Below are 20,394 nucleotides of genomic sequence, written 5' to 3' on the forward strand. Positions count from 1 at the left end.
CCTCATGCGCAAGGAGCATATTATAGTCCGTATTAAACACGACTGTAGACCTAAACGTGCCTGTGGTGCAAGTGATTGTAGTGTACTCGCTATCCACTTTGAAGAAAGAACCAGTACGATGGACATGCATTTCTGACTGCGCTTATTTGCCGTCACTTCATTTAATAAAACTACGTGTTCGTGCTTTGGTGTACGTTATTAGATTCGTCGTATGATTTTGCCGCTGCCACCATTTGAAGGAGTTGACGGTCGTAGAGAGGAACTCGGTGAACAGGATTTATTTACATTATTTACATCTTAGGCAAGACATACATCGACAGTCTAGCGTGACTCCCATATAGAGCCCGCAAGACTAACATACAGCAAACAGCTTACGCGCACACAGCTCACGAGTACATTTCGAGCATGACAACGAGCACGCAGCTCACTAGTACATTTCTAGCACGACAACGAGCACTCTCTAGCAGCCGGCAATCGCTGCTTATAAGCACTTGGTCCCCCTTTGATTCCAAGCGGACGGAAACGTTCGTCCAGTCATCGTTCGACGTCACCGTTCGACGTCACCGTAGATGACCCGCCCTTTAGGAGGAGGCGGGCTCACGTACACGTGTTGCACACACTGGTTTAAAGGTCCGGAGCCGACGTCAGAGGGGCTTCGAAGAACTCTGCTCCGTCTCGGGTGGCGCGGCCGTATAGCACATTGACTGGTGTCTCGAAAAGCTCATGGGGAGGTTCCGCCAATTACCTCCCCTCGAGAACTCCCCTGAACTGACCCCGCACGACGTGGCTGCCGGTTATTCGCAGTTCTCTGAAGTGCGCCCCGTCCGGTTGGAGTGGAACACGTGCAGCGGGCTGAAATAGCTGGCACGTTGTCACCCCGTACGGCCATTCCTAACAACGTCAAACAATTTTTCAGTCGATTAAAGGCGCGAGCTGCCAAGGAAGAAGGAGAGCGTATGCTGGCGTGTGCTGCTTGAAGGCACGCCAACCCAAGTCAATGACATGACAAGCCTTTGATGTTCTTCGATATCGCGAACCGATCTCGAAAGACCGCGAAGACAACGCTAGAACATTGCTGCCGAAAGGAGACGAAAGTAATAAAAATCTACAACATTCACTTCTCGCGGAGGGGGAAAATGGGTAAAACTAGCTGTTAGTTTTGCCTGAAGCGGTCAGGTTAGGCGACACCATGTCGGACCGTGACATGGTATCCGTAATATTACGATACACAAAGTCTGCTGCACACTTAACTGCAAACCAATTCGCCGATAAAACTCTACAGGCTCCGTGCATAAAGCTACGAGTGAAAGTACTCGCGATAACGAGTCCAGCTTTTGTGCCCACAGTGCCACTGAACAGAGCTAGTACTCTTGATTTTAAATCGCCCCTTCGACAGCGCGAAGCAGAAATTGTGCTTATAGTGCGCATAGGTGCCTTTGTACGGCGTGGCGAGGTATTGTGGCGCCATCTATCATGCACTCGTTGAATGATGGCTGTTGTCTCCAAAATTTCAATTAGAGTACGCTTTACTACAAGGGGTATTCTAGTACACTCTAATTTCAATGCACGCTATCGAAAGCTTCTCTTCGGGGGGGGGGGGGGGGGTAGGGTGCACGTTTCTGTTGTGATCTATTTTGCCTTCGGCGCAATTACACTTCTGTCGCCAAGAAACTTCAGACAATATACACGTACCAGTGAAAACACTCAATATGGCAGGCTATCCGAAGTAATGCTTGATTGATTGAACATCTCAGAGTCCCATATGACGCGCACAAGAGTCACGATGAGCCTGTAGAAGCACCAGGTAAAACTTGCTGTCGCAAGTAAAATTAAGAGAAAAGAAAATTATCGCATGTGGTCATCCTTATCTACACCCACACATTCTCCTTGTCTTTTCCAGAAACCGTGCTCACCAAAAGTCTGCGTTCCCCAGCCGGTGACAATGCCTGTCTTTGCAAAGTAGTTTTGGTCGGTACGCTCAGGTAGGCAGACAGGCCGGATGTACTCGTTGAACGTGACGGTACGCTTGAGCCGTAGTACTGCAATGTCGTTCATGAACGTGTCCTTTTGGAAGCTGGGGTGTGCTCGAATGCGGGACACCTCAACATCTTTCACGTTCACCGATGGTTCCTGCATGTTGTGGGCACCTAGCCTGACGGTTATGTTGGCGGCTTTGAGCCTGCAAGAAAAGATAAAATGTGCTTTTAATTAGCAATTTTACGAGAAGTATAGGCGCAGATAGACGGCATTGCACAAGTTACCCGTGAACGACAGAACGCTTAGTATAACTAGTCCTTCCACTTTACCCTTCGAAGAGCTTGCCCTGCGGCATAGGTACGCTTTCAAATATAACTTGGATGCTCATCGCATTTAGGATTTGCATTACTGGTTTAACGACTACTGGAATCATTCTACTGAGGACCAAGCCATCGAACGAGGTGTTTTCTGTTATAATTTGGCTGGCGCCATATGCATCTCACAACATGCATGAACTATTCTAACAAACGTGGCTACCACTAGATGTTGGTAAAGGTTCACCTACATTAGGCACGGTTGACAAGATTACATTGTCAGCAATGTTGTAGCAGCCATCTCTTAGTAGGTTTAATTTTACAGTACAGTTGAAACTGTGAAAATAAATCCCGGACATGAATAAATCATCAATGTTCTTTTTTTACACGAGCTTGAGAATCGAAATTCTTCGCAATATTCCTTGCAATGCGCTCAATATGACTGCAGTCTAATGTGCCCGTATAATAGCGCACTTACACCCGCACACAAAGGCACACGCAACCTCAAAAAATTTTTACCGTGGCTGTTTTCAGATTTAGAAAGGCGACGACGGAGGCCTATAGTTGAAGATATGCTAATACTACACGTCGAGTTGATGTGAAGATGGTGGCGGTGGTGAATTGGTTGCAACAGGCGGGTATAGCCATGCGATCAAGATCTGCAATTTCTCTGTCCGAGCGTCTCTCACAATACCACTGGGTTGTTTCACTACACATCCATCAAACCAGTCTCTCTTAAAAATGCTATAAGGAGTCCTCAAGTTTCGTTGCGGGCTTTAACTTGTCCGTTGGGGAACACAAGATGTTGCCGGCACAAAAAGACAAGTGAAACTGCAAATATACTTCTTCCTTGTAAGTAAATTTAGGCTGCTGAGCAGAAAGTGAGATTTCGGTATCGTATAATGCAGACACCACTGTGTGAACACGTAGGGCTTGTGAATTGTGTCAAAGATTCCAGTTTCAACGCAATCGAGGGCTTACTTAGTTATCGATAGCGGATCGCGTACCATTTTCAACCATTCACTCTGCAACATGCAGAAATTTTTTGCAATTGTCTATCAGTGTCACGTGTCCACAAACAACTTACTACATTTTGGATATAAAGTTAGCGAAGGCGGCCGGCAAATGGTTCAGGGCACTTACGAACGAAAAGCATTGGGAACTCGATTCCTGACCTCCTAAATAGGAAAGACTATCACGTAAATTCGAAGACACGTGAAGAGATTCCCCCTGATCTTTAGGAAAGCTGTGGGGAAAGTGCCAAGCGTATATAAACGTTGATGCTCCTTTTATAAGAAAAGTGGGCCCGTATTCGCAAATAGCTCTAGCGCTAGAAATATTTGTAAGAGCAAATTTCACCAAGCTCTGATGCTTCAAATATTAGAAGCAAAGGTGATGGCCAACTGTAAAGAGAACTGACGAAAGGAAAGCATTGCTGATTCGATCCCTTTTCTGATCCGTAAGCGTTGGTTGCGGTTGGCCTTAGGCCTTCGCTAATACTACGGTCAACATCACGATCAGCTGGCGTCACCTATTTCGAACAGTTCTGGCGTAACGACATTTCGGGTATTATTCGCAGGACATCTCTAACTTAAGGGCGTTTATCCTCCGTGGTGGCTTAGTGGCTATGGTGTTGGGCTGCTAAGCACAAGATCCCGGCCGCGGCAGCCGCGTTTCTGTGGGGGCGAAATGCAAAAAAGCCCGTGTCCCGCGCATTGCGGGCGAGTTAAATATTCCCTGGTGGTAAAAATTAATCAAGAGTCACCTCACCACGGCGTGCCTTATAATCAAATCATGATTTTGGCATTTAAAACACCGAAATTCAGTGTAAGCGTGTTTCGCCATTTCTGGACATTCAGGCACCTGCCATTCGTGTCGGGGATTGTCGTGGTGAGGGTGCGAATGCGGAGGCGAGTGCCAATCTACCGCTCCCTTTCAATGTAGGCCTCGAGTAGATGACAGCGACAGCTTGGCCTTAACCTTGCTTCAGTGTTTCAGTCATTAAAACGGCGTTGGTAGACTTATCGAGCCAATTTAATCCATTCGCAGCAGCGAAATTGTCGAAAGAATTTGCGCCAACTCTCCCAGCATTTCGTCGAAGAAAACAAATGGCTGTGTGCGTTGTTCTTTGTTGTTCTTTTACTCATTCTTCTTTCATGCGAACTAATCGAACATCGCCCCCTCACCTCCCCTCCCCCCCCCCCTGCTCGCGTCACTTTAATGCCGGTCAATGGACACACACACACAAAAAAAGATGCGACCTCGTCATGCCTTGTACTTGCCACTTGGGAATGCGAATGTTGGAATATACGAATATAACGCTCAGTTCTCTGCTCATGGCTAACTACAAAAGCAATCCGTGTTTTTGTCGATTACATCTGTGATTCACCATTCGGAAAACTTCAGACAATACAGCGTACGGCACTCCTAGTACCTCTTCATACTTGTAAACATACGCTTTTCGAAGGCGTTATTAAAGCACCAGCTCGAGAGTGCATCCCCTACTTTTGTCGGTCTTGCTCATCGAATGACGCCTCGAAAGACCAAGTGACGCCTTCACAGCGAGGACAACTCGTGTTCTGCTACGCACACGGTATCAGAAGGGTCTCCCTTGTGTGGCTGCCGATGACACCCTCAACGTTTCCTTTCCACTCATAATAGCGTAATAGGCTGCGCGTCGTTATTTTCCTGCTTTTGTTAGCTTCTACTTTTCGCTCCCAAAGCCTTTTTCGCTCGCTTTCCGCATACGTGTTCCTTTCAAGGCCGGTCAGGGCCGGAGAACGTGTTGACATTCTTCCAGAGGCAAACAAATGGGTTGAAGCCCGTTTCCACCGCGCCGGCAACTGAATATGCAATCCCTCCCCGGTGTTACTCTGGACTGCACGAAGGCCAACGTCACGAAATGGCGTCAGGTCGGCTAGACATCCGGATATGAAGCGCATCACGGTACGGCTTCTTTTCATGCCAGGCACGCAAGGAACGCCATGTTAAGCAGCGGGCTCCAGTAGTCTGCCCACCACGTACGTTGGTTCTACCGTTCCACCGCTGCCGCAGGCTTGAATGATGAACGACGCCTGTGGCCAGTTTGAGTTCGTTATCGATAAGAAAAGAGTGAATAACGTTAATGTAGTGAGAAAGGGTGTGTTTCCCAGAGCCGCAGGTGCGAGCGTTATTATGAAACACGTCCCAAACCATTACCACGTGCGAGGAAAGCTTACAACGCTCTCGGCTACCGCAGCTTAAATAATTCGAGCGTGATATTTACCACGCGCTGAATCGTCATGAAAGAACGGCGGATGTTATGCGAGCTTCTGTTGTGATGACACGGGCATGCCACGCCTTTGCCACGTGGATACAGCACTAAAACGTCAGCACTAAATGAATCGTCTGTGTGCTCACTGAACAGTGCTAGAAGTAATTGCTTTGCGGCAATGTCAATTACGAAACTGCAAAACCTTATCCTCGCACTAAAGGGGGATTCTCTGTGTTCTTTGTGTCTGTGCTGCATTCTGTATTAATTTTCTACACATAAACCACACGCTTCCGTCGTTAGACGTCTATGTTAACGTTCGAATATTTATTAAGATTTATGTAGCTCATAAATAACCTACTCTATAAGACGTGTGTCGCTATTTAGATAGTAAAGTTCATCGTCTGGAATTTTTTTTAATTACCAATATCTTGTTGGTTGAAAAGAGCTGTACGATGAGGCTTCGAGCTGAAAAAATAATGACCATTGCCATACATCTAATCCGCGACGACAATCTAGATTAAAGAAAGTTTTTGTCAGAAGGAACAACGACACATGAAACTGAAAGAACAAATTTTAGATGAATCTTGAAATGGCCTTTATTCTCATGTCCACGCTAATGGTGCACGCTTATATTTTGGAACTAGTAGCCGCAGTATAAAACTTTGTGCGTAGTTTCCGCCCTTTCACGCAATTGCATGTTGAAACGCCTTGACTTCTTTGCAGAGTCCGTGATAGTCCCCACCCGAAAGAGGCATCGGGGGTTGACGTGAGCAGACACTTATATATTAAACGCACTTAACAGATTACAATACATTGAGCACACCATTATATGAACTCTACACTGATAAACAAACTGTGCAGGCTCCCTGCAAACGTCACTGTCCGGTGGCCAATGAACTTTGGTCCCGGCGGTGACGCGCACCGCATGCACACGTGATCGCCGCGGTGGCCCGAAGCAGTTGGCCTGCTGATCCTTTTCGGCGTTGACTTGCAGCACTTGTTCAGATGTGCGCTGACCACCACGTGACCACCTTGCAACCACCAGCCAACAAGGCGCCGTTACGTGGCGGTTGCTGCTGATTCACATTTCCGGTAAGATATGAGAAGCAGGTCGGTGATCCCGACACTGTTTAGAACTGTAGCTTCACACTAAGTTCCGGCAACTTACCCATCTGTGCAGTGGGCAGCCGTGATGACGTATCTGTTGCTGATGAGGGCTCCACCGCAGTAGTGCTGACCTGTTTCTCTTCTCAGTAGGGCAGCCTGTGGCAGCGTATAACATCGAAACATAGCTTATTTCATGAGACAATGAATTTAATATGTTAAGGTTGTAAAGGTTCTACGAAATCTAGACAGCTTAATTCCCTTTCTTCGAATCTCCCATAATCGGCCGTTCGAATAAGAGGCGCACTTGGCAATCCGCTGCGGCTCAGTGATAAAGGCTGTTCTGCTGCTGATCACGTGGTCGCGGGTGCGATTCCCGACGGCGGCGGGCACATTCCGATGCAGGTGGAAGCCGAAAACGGTCGTGTGCTGCACTTTAGGGACATCTTAAGGAGCCGCACGGAGGTCGCAAATATTCAACAGCATCTACGTCGTATCTCATAGCGAACTTGCTGCTTCGTAACAATAAACGCTGTCAATCAATGAATAAATCAAGGAACAGATTAATGAAGGAAAGAATGAATCAGTCGATAGACAGTTGCCGCCGTTGAACTCGTGTATCTTCCCTTGCTTATAAGGTTCGACTCACAAGGCGGTTTATTCTGATTAAATTTATGCCTTATCTATTGCATTCGCTCTTTATCGACCGCGAAAGCGGCTTAATTGCACTCTTCCAAATTTGCATTGTACCTGAGACTATGGCTGACGCGACGGCATGGGTGACACTGCACACCTGTTGTGCTGAAGTCGCGAAATGAAGTGATACATAGCGCGGATTTCAAATATTTCAATTGCTATCGCTGTCCAACGTGCTGCACCTTCTTCAAGCGAATTCCAAATTTCTTTGTCGTACTTACCATCCACGCCCATTTGTTGGGGTTGGCTTCGTTCCCACCGATGATTCTCTTGTGAAATACAGGAATTCCGCATGCTGAAAACGACACAGTAAATTGCTGTCATGATATTGAGCAAAATCGATTATGTTAAGCTTTTCTTCGCTGAATAAACAAAAGAGAATGTTACTTCGACGCGAACATAACTGTGCATTTGAGTGCGGCTAAGACGTTGATGGAGCAATACTTGAATGTGCGCTTAAAATGAAGTATCTGTTTCGAAACCAGAAAATGTAGCAGTGCCGCCACTAATGCGTCTGTTGTGTTTTACATCATAAAGACGCGCTTTGTTTACGTGGTGCGTGTTCCGGCAAATGCTGTATGGGCTTTTTTTTATTCTTTCACCCCTTGCGCTTCCTGGCCATTCTATTTCGTTGAAAGAACGCTTGCGTCGGTTATTCTCCCTGCGGGTTTTTTTTCGCTCTGACTCATTCGGGAAAAAACCATTTCACAGATTGTTCTTCTCCACAGCGCAAGTTATATTTCTGTGCGTAGTCTGCCGTGCTGCCATTTTAGATTAGTGGAGTTCACCATATCGGTTAACTCGTTTATTGGCTTAGTTATTTCGGGATCGTACAGCATACATGGGACCAGAGTAAAATATATAAACAAAGCAAGGAAAGTTACAAAAATGCAACATTATGAATGACAAATGGTGAATTGCTCCTCCGAAGTCCAGTTATATGAAACGGACAGCTCACAAGCAAAGAGTGCATCAGAAAATACGGTCTTTGTCAATGGACACAGTGGGGCCTTCTGTTAAAAGAAGTAGTTCACTAGATGTGCAAAGCAAGCAAGGTGCAAAAGCAGGAAGTGGGGTAGTATATAAAGGCGACTAAATGTTTGGCACAAACACACAGTTGTAGTTCAGGCATAAAAATGCGCTGATCACAACACAGAAATGAATACCTCGCTCATATCAATGTGTAAATTTTGAGGTTTAGTATTCATATAGTGAGTACAGAAAAGCTAATAGCTTAGCATTTTTTCGGTTACACCAAAACGACTGTTCTAACAGCACTCACCGTCACTGAACAGAAGAGTGCGGACAATGATTCGACGCAGCTCATCACCCCACTCACCCTCATTACTACATCAACAAATTAGCAAGCTCTTGTTTGAGACAAGCTTTCAGTAGAAACATTGTTATAAAACTGATCAGTATAGCATTTGCTCTGCCGCGAGGCCCCAATATAGAAGAACAGGCATGCTCTCATCGCATTAGACCAAGCGTGGCCAACAAGGACTACTATAAGCGCGCGATTCAGTAAATGGACTTCTCTATGCGCTGAGTGCGTAACGTTTCCAGGGACATGCAAAATGTACCATATGACTGCTGCCATACTTATCTGAGAGACAGTATACGACGGTTGCTTTATGCCTGCAGCTCGATTCGATCTTGGAGCAACGGTTCTTATCGGTAGTCTTAATATCTGCAGGCCTTTCTTAGGCTTTGTGAATAAGTTGAGCGTGTAGGTGTGGCATCCGTCAGAGTATGCGTTGTTTTGTATGCTTGTGTGATTACCCTGTGCACTATAGTTTTCGCCTAAGTAGAATGAAAGGCTCTAAGTCAGAATAACATCTCCAGATTAAATCAAAATAAGCATCTTTGTCTTTCTGCCATTCTAATTGTACGTAAATATTTGCGCAACGCTATGTTAGTGGCTTCTGTTTCTGACATTGCCACTCTATGTGTAACGTTGTCTGAATATATCTTAATCGCGTTTCCATCAGGAGGCTGCGGCAGGATACGTTTCTAATTAAATTCTTTCACTAAGGAGAACCTACAGAAGATGCCGTAATAAAACCCTCATGCCAGAGGTACTGGCACGGAAAGCAAGAAAAAGCGGCGGCAGATTTGAAATCCTCCATATGTGCATGTAGTCCATAAAAAAACCGTGACAACAACAATTTTGAACAAGGGTGTATTTGTGTTTAGTTTATTTGCTTGTTTGTTTCAATTTTATAGCTGCAAATTAATCAACATAGTATTTGATGTGTTCGTCCACTTGGGGCCGTAAAACATGTCTTACTGCGATCAGTCAGCGTCACATTCTGATGGCAACAGTCCTTGCGCAAGCTTTGCATAATCGTGGTGGTTAAGTGTTCGTGGTACTGCGCTGCTCTACCTGAGGCGGTAGGTTCGAATCTCTGTTGCACTCTCATGGAAGCGGAAGGCGCATTGTACTTCAATATCAATCTACATTACAGAATCTCCCCCTTCGCGTGGTAGGAACTATTCCGAAACCATTGATAGTTACACCCCACGCGCTCAAGTGTTAATTCAGACGTTAAGTTCGGTTAGTTATTTTTACGGTATTAATTCGACTAAAGGTAGAGACTTCTATAAAATGTCATAGACCAAATTCTGTGGCCGTATTAAAAATCATTTGTGTGCTTCGTGGATTCTAGAACGAAATTGCACGTTGTCATACAGCTGTCAGCCATCTGTTCAAGAACTCCACCTACATCACAGTACGATAAGAGCGGTTAGGAAAGCGAATGCAATCCTTACCAGTACCGCGTGGGGCCAAGTGCGGACCGATAAAGACTTGTGGCGAGTTGGATGGTGGGCGCGTGGATGTCTGCCAAGGGTATGTGGGCCTAAGTTGATCTCGCGACCTTCTAAAAAAGTGGCGCACTTTAAGGGCAATGTACGCAATGGGTAGCGGCACCTTGTTTGAAAAAAACTAAGTGGCAAGAAATAACCCGATGTTTATGGAGACAGCGACTGAGCTTGCGTTTGGACAGTGAGCATTTTAAGTTGGTCGTATGAGCTTTTCGTGTCATTTTGGACTATATAACGTCATGTCATTTGGAACTACCATTGAGTAAGAATGCAAATCGTTTTTATTTTGCTGTCAGTCTGGTCTGCTCGGTTAGAATCTTTGTTTTCATTTAGTGAACTGTAGCGGCACGACTATCGCCCCAGAGCTGGCGAAGAAGAAGAAGAGTGCTCACGTACCTGTTGTGCGAGAGTAGAACACGCTAGCCACACGGATGCATGCTTCGCTGTCCGAACATTCCTTATGGAATCTAAACGAATGCCCTGCTAATTTCCTTTATTTTTGTTTTTACTTTTAAGTTAATTATTACCAATTCAATATTACCTTCCTGATGTTATTTAACAGGCAATTATGCGCTATTCAATGCTATTTCAATAACTATTAGGAAATTTATGCTTCATAATAATTTCGAATAATCCACCCATCTCTTGGCCAATCCCCCATCGTGGGTAGGAGCCACACGCATCACAGGCCACAACAACAACAACAACAACACGCTAGCACTTCATCTGAGTTGGCCGGCCTAAATAAACCGTGTCTACGGCGGCTGCCTCTTCGCGCCGGCTCCCACAGTACCTTTAGATTTTCGCGCTTCAGCTTACATTCGGTGCCGCCTTGTGTTGGAGTGAATACGGTAAGTAAGATTGCTCGGTACTCGACGACACTCACACGGTCGCATTTCCTGTAGCTCTGGTGGCTCCGGCTTTGTCGCGTTCCTCTTCATGGGAGAATGCGGGTCCGTGCCGGGCCTTCCGGCAGGACGCCTCGTTGTGGCCCTGTTAGTGTTGGTGCCGTCCTGCGGTTTGTTACTGGGACGGCTGTTCGGCTTGTTGTCGGGGTAGTCGCTCGGCCTGCTGACGGGGTAGCCACTTGGCTTGCTGTCGGGGTAGTCGCCCGGCTTGGAACTGGGATAGTCGCTCGGCTTGGCACCGGGATTGCTGCTCGGCCTGCCACCGTTGTTTGGTGTTGCTGCCACGTGCCTCTTTCGCCGCAAGAAAATTGTTTGATGCAGCTGTATTTTAACGTCAGAAGAACAAGAGATTTTGTGTGCCCGTGTAGCCGAGAATAAAAATGCACACACAGGTTCGCAAGCGCCTTCTATTGCTACGATGCACTGAATTGATCCGCTTGCAATGTTCCCATCTTTCGACCTAAGTATTCAATTAATAGAAAGTGCGCAAGCAGTTTCTAGGCCTTTTTTTGTTTTCCTAGTTTTTATTCTTTTGACAAATAGATTGCTTCATTAAGCAAGGGTGGCGAAACTGGACACTCGTCGCAGGCCAATTCAGAGAATGTGCATGCGGATAATCTGGCTGGATTGAAAGTTCGTTTTTCCTTCACTTCATAATGGAAACCGTCGCAGTGGAGAATTACAGGTAATATTCATGTCATGCGCAAGATAAACTACATGTGGGCGAATATTTGAAGTTTCATATACTAAACGAATATTACAGAACAACTATTCTTAGCTAATCATACAGTAGCCATTCATTATTAGGTAGTTCATTTACAACCAGGCTCTAAAAATTTTGAAAGGTAATTCATGAGTTTTTTATGACAATTAACGATCGTAGGTTTAAAATTGATTCTTTGTGACAGTTATCCCTCTTGTGCTATTCAGTATAGTCGTTGTGCCTAAGTACACTGAAAAAAAATATTTGTGACGTAAGTTGATTCGTCTGTGTCTTACTATTCGATATTCTATTCAATATTAGAGACTTACTAGTCGTATTCTATTCATATTAGAAAAAGTTGATATTCGTCCACTTCTAAAATAAACACAAAACTACAGGCATTGGAGCATAAATTCATGTCTGGGCGCACGGAACATCAATAGTTTAAAAAAAACTTATACACACAGCGCCCTGAATTGTTATGAAATGTTATAAATTGTTAGGAAGTCAGATGGTGCTTAAATCAAGTTCCCATCAACTGTCCAGACCATCATAGAAATTCACCGTGACATTGCCTCGAAACTGCCGGTAATGGTTAAAACTCTGACCGGAACAAATATTAGAAGTTGCAAACAACAAAAGAGGCACAGAACGTTACTTTCGAACAATACCGTTTGTCCGTACGCAAATGCGTCGACAAACCATCGTGCTTTCATGCGTATAATACTATCTTAGTACTGCTGAACGATGCTGCTGGCCTCCAAAAGCTATTGATCTCGTTTCTGACGAATATCGGTTCACGAAGGATTCTGTAGCTGTCAAAGATTGAATTTCTTCGTTCAATCCACATTGTGTTCGTAACGGTTGGCGACTTGCATCGTACAAATTGCGCCACAAGAAGAACGTTGCTCATCTCCGTTGCTAAGTTCGGAATGAATGTTTTCATAACAAAAAATTTTGCGTTTAAAGCACATGGTGTCGCGATACCCACTCAAGAACAGTAGATTTATTCGTTTCTCTCGCTCCAGCTACATTATTGTAATTCAATGAGGTGCCTACTGCACAAAAGATTAGTTGCTTTGGAATTAATAAAGAAGCGGGTTCGACTAGTGCGAGGTCAATGTTGCGTGAGTTCTTTCAAATAGCGAGAAAAGTCTTCCAGATACTGTATTTTTATTGTGTGCTCATTGCGTTAGCGTAGCTGCTGCTGTGTTTTCAATGTCTCTGGAAGCGCTGAAAAAAACTGTTCTATGATGACTGTCGCTTGATTTACTTTGATTTTGTCACTGAGACACTAAGAAAATGTCTGTTTACTTCAGTTTTAATGTGTGATTTGGCTTTGTTCTTGCCTTCTCATGCGCTCTGAAAAAAAAAAAATAAAAATAAAAGCTTCGGGAACGTCCTGAATCCGGCAGATGGAACGGTGGGTTCATGCATAATTTTCGTGTAAACGAGGAGCTGCTCATCAAGAAAACAAGAATGCAACTTTTGGCCGTCTGATATGAAGGTGTTGTGGAGACAAAAAGATTGGACATCGTGGTAGAGTACAGAAACTTTCTTTATTCCCAAGTCAAGTGACATGTGCGTTGTGTGGCTTTCTATGGTGGTGCCGCATAAGTTAGATACTGAGTACTTGACTGCTAATCTTTAAGATTTTTACATGTGTTTGAGCTATGCTAGATATTCATGTTTCTGCAATAAATCCCAGTTGCTAGTGAGCAGTCGTTTTCTCATCTCTTGTTTATCAAGCGATTTTTTTTTCAGTTTTGAATACCAACTCGTCCTGCATTCAGTACTTCAATAAAACCTGCGCCCCCCCCCCCTCCTATTTTGTAGAAAAATAAATAACTGCCGTACCTTTGTGAAATTTCCTATTATTCTTCGTTGAACACAAACCCATTGTTCCGACTACATTTATACGGCCTTTCCTGTGTCTGCCGGTTGGCTGTGGAACCCATAGCACTTTTCAAAATTTGGTATTCAATGTGCTTTCGACTGACAGGCACGACAGGCAAATTTTAATGATTCGTTTTGACACCAACGCGCTTCGCCACTCATTCCCCTCGACAAGAATCTCTTTGTGTAGAATAAAAGGATACGGTTCACAAACTCTTGCTGGCCTATTTCTTTTTTTATTTTCAGCCATATTGCGTTCTTTGTGGCAAAATGGCCACTCCCTCAAGGAATACTTAAAGCACTAGCGAAACCAAAGCTACAGCGGCATTAACGATAAGGAAGAGTTTAGACGGGAATGGGTGGCGCGTGCCTCTGGGATGCCTTTTCACAGGGGCGATCAAGGGTTCGGGAAAGTCGCGAAGAGAAATAAGGAGAAGTGGCGACGAAATGCTACATCGAGTAGTAGTGACTCGTCACAAAACTCACATGGTCGGTACCGCCGCGGTCCGAAGTGTCCGGATAACCCGGTTCCTCGTGCAACACAGGATCCACGGGCCGCGAGCCTCCCGTCGAGCCGACGTGCGTCGTCGTTCTTTTAGTCGGTCGCGAAGGGCTGGGGCTCAGGACGGTGGAAATGACGAAGGTGCCGTCCGGTCGCCGAGGTATGTTCGTGTTCGCCACGAACTCCGCGGGGCAGCACACGCCGATGTGGTCATTGTCTATAGCGCACGTGTACTTGAGGAACATGTCCAGACTGTCTAGGAACACGGGCAGCACGCACAGCCTAACGGGAGTGCAGCAACCCTTGCTTCCGCTGGGCGTCAGGCAGGCGTGGTAGTCGGCGCGGCTTCCGAACTGCGTCGAACGCTCGAGGGACCGCTGCAGCTTGTTGATGAACCTGGAAATGGCGCTGCTGTCGCTGACCGGAGCGTGCCGGTGGCGATGGGGGTCGGCAGGGCGGCTCGGAGGGCGCGCGTAGTTTGACGGATCCGGTAAGTCCAGGGACGTCGAGGTCCGATCTGAACAGGAGGAAGAAGAGATTCAACTCAGTCTTAGCCGAACCATTAAAGTACCTTTTTTGTGGTGAACATTATCATATGGGGAAGTCTGACGGAACGAACTTTAATGTGGATCTAGACTTGTGAGGCCGTCCGTTGTTTTGTTTCTTTAGTTGAATGAAAGAATCCGTTCCGCTTCGTTTCGAAGAAGCAACTACAACTTAACAGTTTTAAAAGGAACTGCGATAGGCTTATACAGCGTTGCAAAAGCTGCATGGTTTCAGCTGCAAACATAACACGCTTCTTTCTTAATCCTACTTCGAGGCGTATGTTTCTCTCCACTTGCCTTAGCGTTCAAGAAAAGCGGCTCAATATTTGAGAAGCACTGCATGACGGGCGAAAGGCAGGTGGACAAACATCCCACCGACAAACTGTGTTTCATACCCACCAAATATTTCAATACGGGCTTGTAAATGGAGCGACAAGACGTGATTGGCAATGAAGGTCGAAAGCCGCGGCAGTACCGGAGGTGACGTGTGCGTAGGTTGCGCCTGCGTCGCTTGTCCGCTAGTAGTTGTCTCGTTCAACCCATCTTCGTCGTTGTCTGTTTTGTGTCGGTCTTTTGCTACTGCTGCTATTGAAACACATACAAACATACCGAAGGGAGATCGACGCCTTAGCAGGAGGAACAACGTTCGATAAAACTAAGAAGCGTCCGACTCGCTTGGTGGCTGGCTTGCTCCAAGATGGTGCGCCGCGTGTCTCGTGTCCTCCGTCGTCCTCTTCTTGTTTGTTAAATGTTTCCACGCATACCCTAGCCACTGCTACGGTTTTCACCTTAGCCCTACAAAAAAAAAAAGACCATCGCGAAAGGAGGTAGGCCTCCTTTCGCGTTATGAAAGAATGAGTTTCGAAATATGAAAGAGTGAGAGCACGTACTTCGCAGAAGGTGATGTAAGTAGGCCTCGCGCGACACGCACGTATGCTTACATTATGTGCAATAAACGTAGAGGCAGGAATGATGCGGATACAATTAGAATACTCGGCGACATTCCCTATGCGTCAAGCGTGTTGGTGAAACTGCGCATGCGATTAACGCGCGCCAACTAGCTATATTGGGACCGCGCCAAGTTTCTCTAATAGTGGAGCTGGTCGTTGGAAACGTTATTTCTGAATCTTAGATTTGTCATACAGCAGTTATCCAGCCACGCTCCAGCTGCCCACAAGAAACCTGTTTAGTGCAGGTGACTTCAGAAAATGGATGCAGAGGCTCTACACTCCAGCGCTCTAAGAAGACACGGCGAGGAGGCAGTGATGGGATGCGGTGAGCAGGGAAGCGACATAAGTTTCGTGCGTCGTATACAGTGGACAGAACGGTGCTTTTAAGGAGCGCTGGCCACTGAGTATTTTTTCACTTCAACAATTTTAGGGCATCCGTCCATTAGATTGCATGGCACTCCCTAGTCGCCAGGTCGCTCGACCTTATCTTATGTCATTAGCCGCGTCGAGGCTCCTCCACCCCGTCCGCAGCTCGCAAATCTAAGAAGCGTCGGACTGAAGTTTGCCGCGCCTGAACCCAACCGTCAAGAGGATTGAGGAATGCACTTGCCACCACTTCGGTTTTCGTGGATGCGACCGCTTACTGTCCGTGACAGCGGCTGTCGCCTGTCGCACATCCGCGTCAGAGACAGCGTGCCTGGTGAGTGAAGCAAATTGGGCGGTCGAAGTAGGCCGCATGTAGCAGCTTAAGTCAAGGCACAGAGGAGTAATTTGTTACGCACCTTCCAAAGGCTTGGGCCAGCTGGAAACAATGTCGACTCGGTGCTCCAGATGCTTCGGGTCATCTTGTGTTGTGCCATCTCGCTCTAGGCGTCGTTGAAGGAGCGGCGGCAGGAGGGGAAGTTCGTGAAGAAAAAAAAATGACACGACCGATTAGACGAATTTGTCATTCTGACTTTATAAAGACGCGACTGTTCGATTGAAACTTAAACCGTTTTACTCCTCATGTTCGATGAACATTTGGTGCCTGCTTTTTGCAACGGCAGGAGTATCAAACTGGAGGAAACGAGATGCTCTACATTCGGATCGAAACCTGTCGGTTTAAGTCACAGTGCTGACACTATTCTTTCAGTGCGCGTTGTGAGGTCTTTGTCAGATGCTTCTGAGAACAACGTCCAGCTATGCCAAAGTTTGCTGGACTGATTTCGATATCTCGTTTTTATGCAGTCACAGCGTTGTGCCATAAAATGCGCGCACTTTGTATTAGCGGTGTGAAAAAGACAAATATTTAACTGATAATGGAGTATGTTCTTGGTTCCGTATGGTGTTGTCTTTCGCATTTTGTCAACCGGCTTTAAATTATTTAATTTTATTGCACAAGTCGCGTTTCTGAAACTCATACCAATTTCATTAAAAATGATACCAAATTTAGTGGTGGAATATATTAATAGTGTTAAACTTATGCACGCTTACATCGATGAAACCAGAGTATGACACCTACTGCCGACTCAAAAGATGGAGGGTAAAAACAGCTGCACATGCCTACACGCAGGTTCGGATAATTTACGGAATCAAACAAATGCATTTAAACGAATGAAAAAAAAAGTTAAGGGACACATCACCGCAAAACGCACGCAGAAAAACAGTATCAGCATTAGGAAGTTCTTAATAACGATATCGGGCGTTGTGCGTGGTATTGGTAGCGGTGACGGTAGTAACACCATAACATGAGTGGCTGTGGTAGAATGTTTCAGTAATCGCAATAGAAGGAGACGCATCTTTAGTAATTGGCTAGCTTTCGCAATAAAAACTCCGCTTCCATTTCACCCTGTGAAACTGGATGTACAGCGAAACTGTTGCCGACGTTAGACCGGCACCACGGCCACTGGCGACGTACGTCGCGCGCGCACGCTCGTGTGTGGAAGTGCAACATACATGGTCATTCCTCTAGGCCCTCCGCCAAGCGCAAGCGCCGTATTGAACAAATTTATTTTTCAAGGTAAACTGAGTCAGAGAATTCGTGAAGTGCGTCTTGCACAAAAGCTCCAGACACGATAGCATGAATTGCATGTAATTCGAATATACTAGAATAACAACATCGTAACGTGATGATATCGCCTGGTGGCATGATATGATGACGTCATCCCTTGAAATCTAACGTCACACGATCACGTATTTATCAAGTGATGACGTCACCTGATGACGTCATGTGAGGCCTCTTGGAGAAGCAGCCCACTGTGCGCTTCTCACGTCTTTGCACTGTCTCCAGGATGGGCCCACATTTTTGAGGGAGCACCGCGCACGCCGACACTAGAAATCCGAAAAATCCTGAGCGACTAGAGGCCAACAGCTTCGTTGTAAAACATAACCTTCATGTCGTGGCTGCGCGATGGGAAGAAAAGCTGCTCAGACCTATTGATTTAGATTTGATAGTGATGTCTATTTAGATCGGTAAAAATTATTTGACTTTATTAATGTGATGAGTATACATGTACAAGATGACATCAGTACCTCAACACTAGACGATTACTTAGGTCCTAAATCGGGTCATGAAAATCAGCTCGCTATCGATGCAGTATGTTCCACCTCAAAAGTATTCCTTTTACTCAAAGGAGCTAGCTCACCAGCAAAAGAAGAAACGCCACGGCATCCACTAAACGCGAGTATGTAGTAATATTCGTGGTGCGCGTCACCAAAAGTCCATGACGTCCTCGTGAGTGCTTTCATTTCTCTTGAAAAACCTGTCAATTCGCTGATAGACGAGTACACGGTCACTCTTCGCATAAGGCGAACCCCACGCTATGACACACTTCAGTTTCACACCGATGCCCCCTAGTCATCTGGAAACGCCAGTACACTGCGTCAGCCAAGGATGAAAAGCGGTCAGTGAATAAGAAAGCAAACGGCATTGGTGCGTTATCAGAAGACCAAATTATAAGCTTTGAATTTTATTTAGGGCGCGTGCTTGTGTCCCCGGCCACATAGGTGGAACAAATAAAGACAAACAAAGGACCAACGGGTCCTTCGGAAGGTCAGAAAAGGAAAATAATTTCAGCCGTAATGCAGACATTTCAAACAAGATAAGACGTCATAGAATTAATTAAGACGGTGAGAAAAACCGCGAATCAAGAAGGCAGCAGAGCTTCATCATCGCTCCCTACCTTGCGTGTAAATCGGCTCGTTGTCCGATTGGTTCCACACGTATCCCGCGACACATGGTCCACACACAACGAGTCCCCACAGCGCGAAGGCGGCCAGGCAAGCCGCGCGGGTCATCACAAGCGCTTTCTGTCTTCCACGCTAGTTCCCAACTCTGCGGCGGGCGACCTCTCGTCTCTCCGACGGCGGCCGTCACCTCGTTGCGGACGCGACGACGCCGACCGAGCGGTCCTCCTCCAAACTTCGCGGCATCTTCTTCGGCGATGTCCCGGCGGCGGCACTTGTGCGACCTGTACTCCCAACGGACTCGCGCGGCCGACCGGTCAAGTCGGCGAGCACCACGGGTGCTCGGTGGGGGTGCCTTCTTGCCAAGGTCGCCGAAGGATATCCCTCGCCGTGGCGCTCTCTCGCCTTGTCTGTGCGTTGGTGTGCGTGTGCGTAGGCTTTGCTCGGAGCGCGATTTCCTCCGCCGGCGACCTCTTCCTGTGCTGCCTGCCTGCCGCTGCTTGCTGCTGCTGGTGCTTCTCCGTTGCTCGAGGCGCCCCTTTTTTATCGTTTCGTGCTTGTTTGTGTCTCGGCGATCCTCTCTCTCTCTCACCTCGCACGGACAGGCTCGTGATGCTGGGAAATTGCCCCGTGCACGCGCTCACCGCTCGATTGTGAAATGTTTATCTCGTTTCCTCTCTTCCTTCTTTTTTTTTTCTTTTTTCCCTCAGCGTGTGCGGCTGGGTGCGAGCTAAGAGCGTAATGCAAGTTCGAGCAGAAGTACGTACGTCACGGACTTACACTCTTCTAGCAAAGAGGAGGACTGGGGTGCGCCTTCGAGTGCGATAGGCTCGCGGTTTTAATGGGCACCGTTTCCGTGTCGAGTGGTTTGCCCCGGAACGGAACCCAGAGATGGGATAAGGCCGGAAGTATTTCGTGCCGGGGCGGAAAGGGGCCGGAACGCGCACAAGGACTGGGTATACTGTGCAGAGATTCGACAGCCAGAGTTAAAAAGGCGAAGCATTTCGCCATTTTTACATTCTCCTTGGAAGGCTTTGCTTGACGAGTGGCGGCAAAGAAAGGAAGGATCTGTGCGATTTTCTGGCAGTACTGCACTATATTCGGGCCGGCCCTTCGCTGTTTCACTGAGAGCCTCGTACGAAACCAGTTTGAGAATGCTACTTCACATATCAGCGGTGGTCAGTGAGCTGGCTGCCACATCAGCCACTTGCATGACCTTAGATATATTAGTCCGAACGGCCGCTGATTGAAATTAGCAAGCGAGCGGCTAAAATATGAGTTCGACGTTGTATCATCATTTGTTTGAGATACTATAGATGTGACATCACTCATGAGTAAAGAAACTCCAATGTAATTATGCTGAAGTGGCGGATGGTAATTATGTAGGATTGATTATTTTGCCGGTACGTTCTTCCCTTCCGTATGGGCAATGTTGCGAAGCTGCCTTTACATCATTAGGTAAATAGCTGCTGTTTATTTATAGTCAGGAAGTCTTGCAGACCTAGCGATTATTGCAGATAGCTCGAATACAGTGCGACCAAACACAACTTCAAAA

At 46.5% G+C, this 20,394-nt stretch overlaps 1 protein-coding gene across 3 annotated transcripts in view; it reads right to left on the reverse strand.

Annotated features, from left to right (window-relative positions):
- LOC142583246 (uncharacterized) overlaps positions 1-19,349 on the reverse strand; it is a 36,231-nt gene extending 16,882 nt beyond the window's left edge. The window contains exons 1-7 of one of the 3 annotated variants that reach the window (XM_075693637.1): positions 18,836-19,348; positions 16,457-16,540; positions 14,164-14,696; positions 11,057-11,369; positions 7,566-7,639; positions 6,713-6,807; positions 1,914-2,179 (exon numbers count right to left, since the gene is read on the reverse strand). In XM_075693637.1, coding sequence (XP_075549752.1) covers positions 1,914-2,179; positions 6,713-6,807; positions 7,566-7,639; positions 11,057-11,369; positions 14,164-14,696; positions 16,457-16,540; positions 18,836-18,950 — 1,480 coding nt within the window. In that variant the 5' untranslated portion in view covers positions 18,951-19,348. Of the gene's footprint in view, positions 1-1,913; positions 2,180-6,712; positions 6,808-7,565; positions 7,640-11,056; positions 11,400-14,163; positions 14,697-16,456; positions 16,541-18,835 lie in introns of all 3 variants that reach the window. The other 2 variants (XM_075693636.1, XM_075693638.1) reach the window with 2 other exon arrangements.
- Between the last annotated feature and the right edge of the window lie 1,045 nt (positions 19,350-20,394).

The sequence above is a fragment of the Dermacentor variabilis genome, chromosome 5 (genome assembly GCF_050947875.1).
Source record: "Dermacentor variabilis isolate Ectoservices chromosome 5, ASM5094787v1, whole genome shotgun sequence".
Classification (NCBI taxonomy): domain Eukaryota; kingdom Metazoa; phylum Arthropoda; class Arachnida; order Ixodida; family Ixodidae; genus Dermacentor; species Dermacentor variabilis.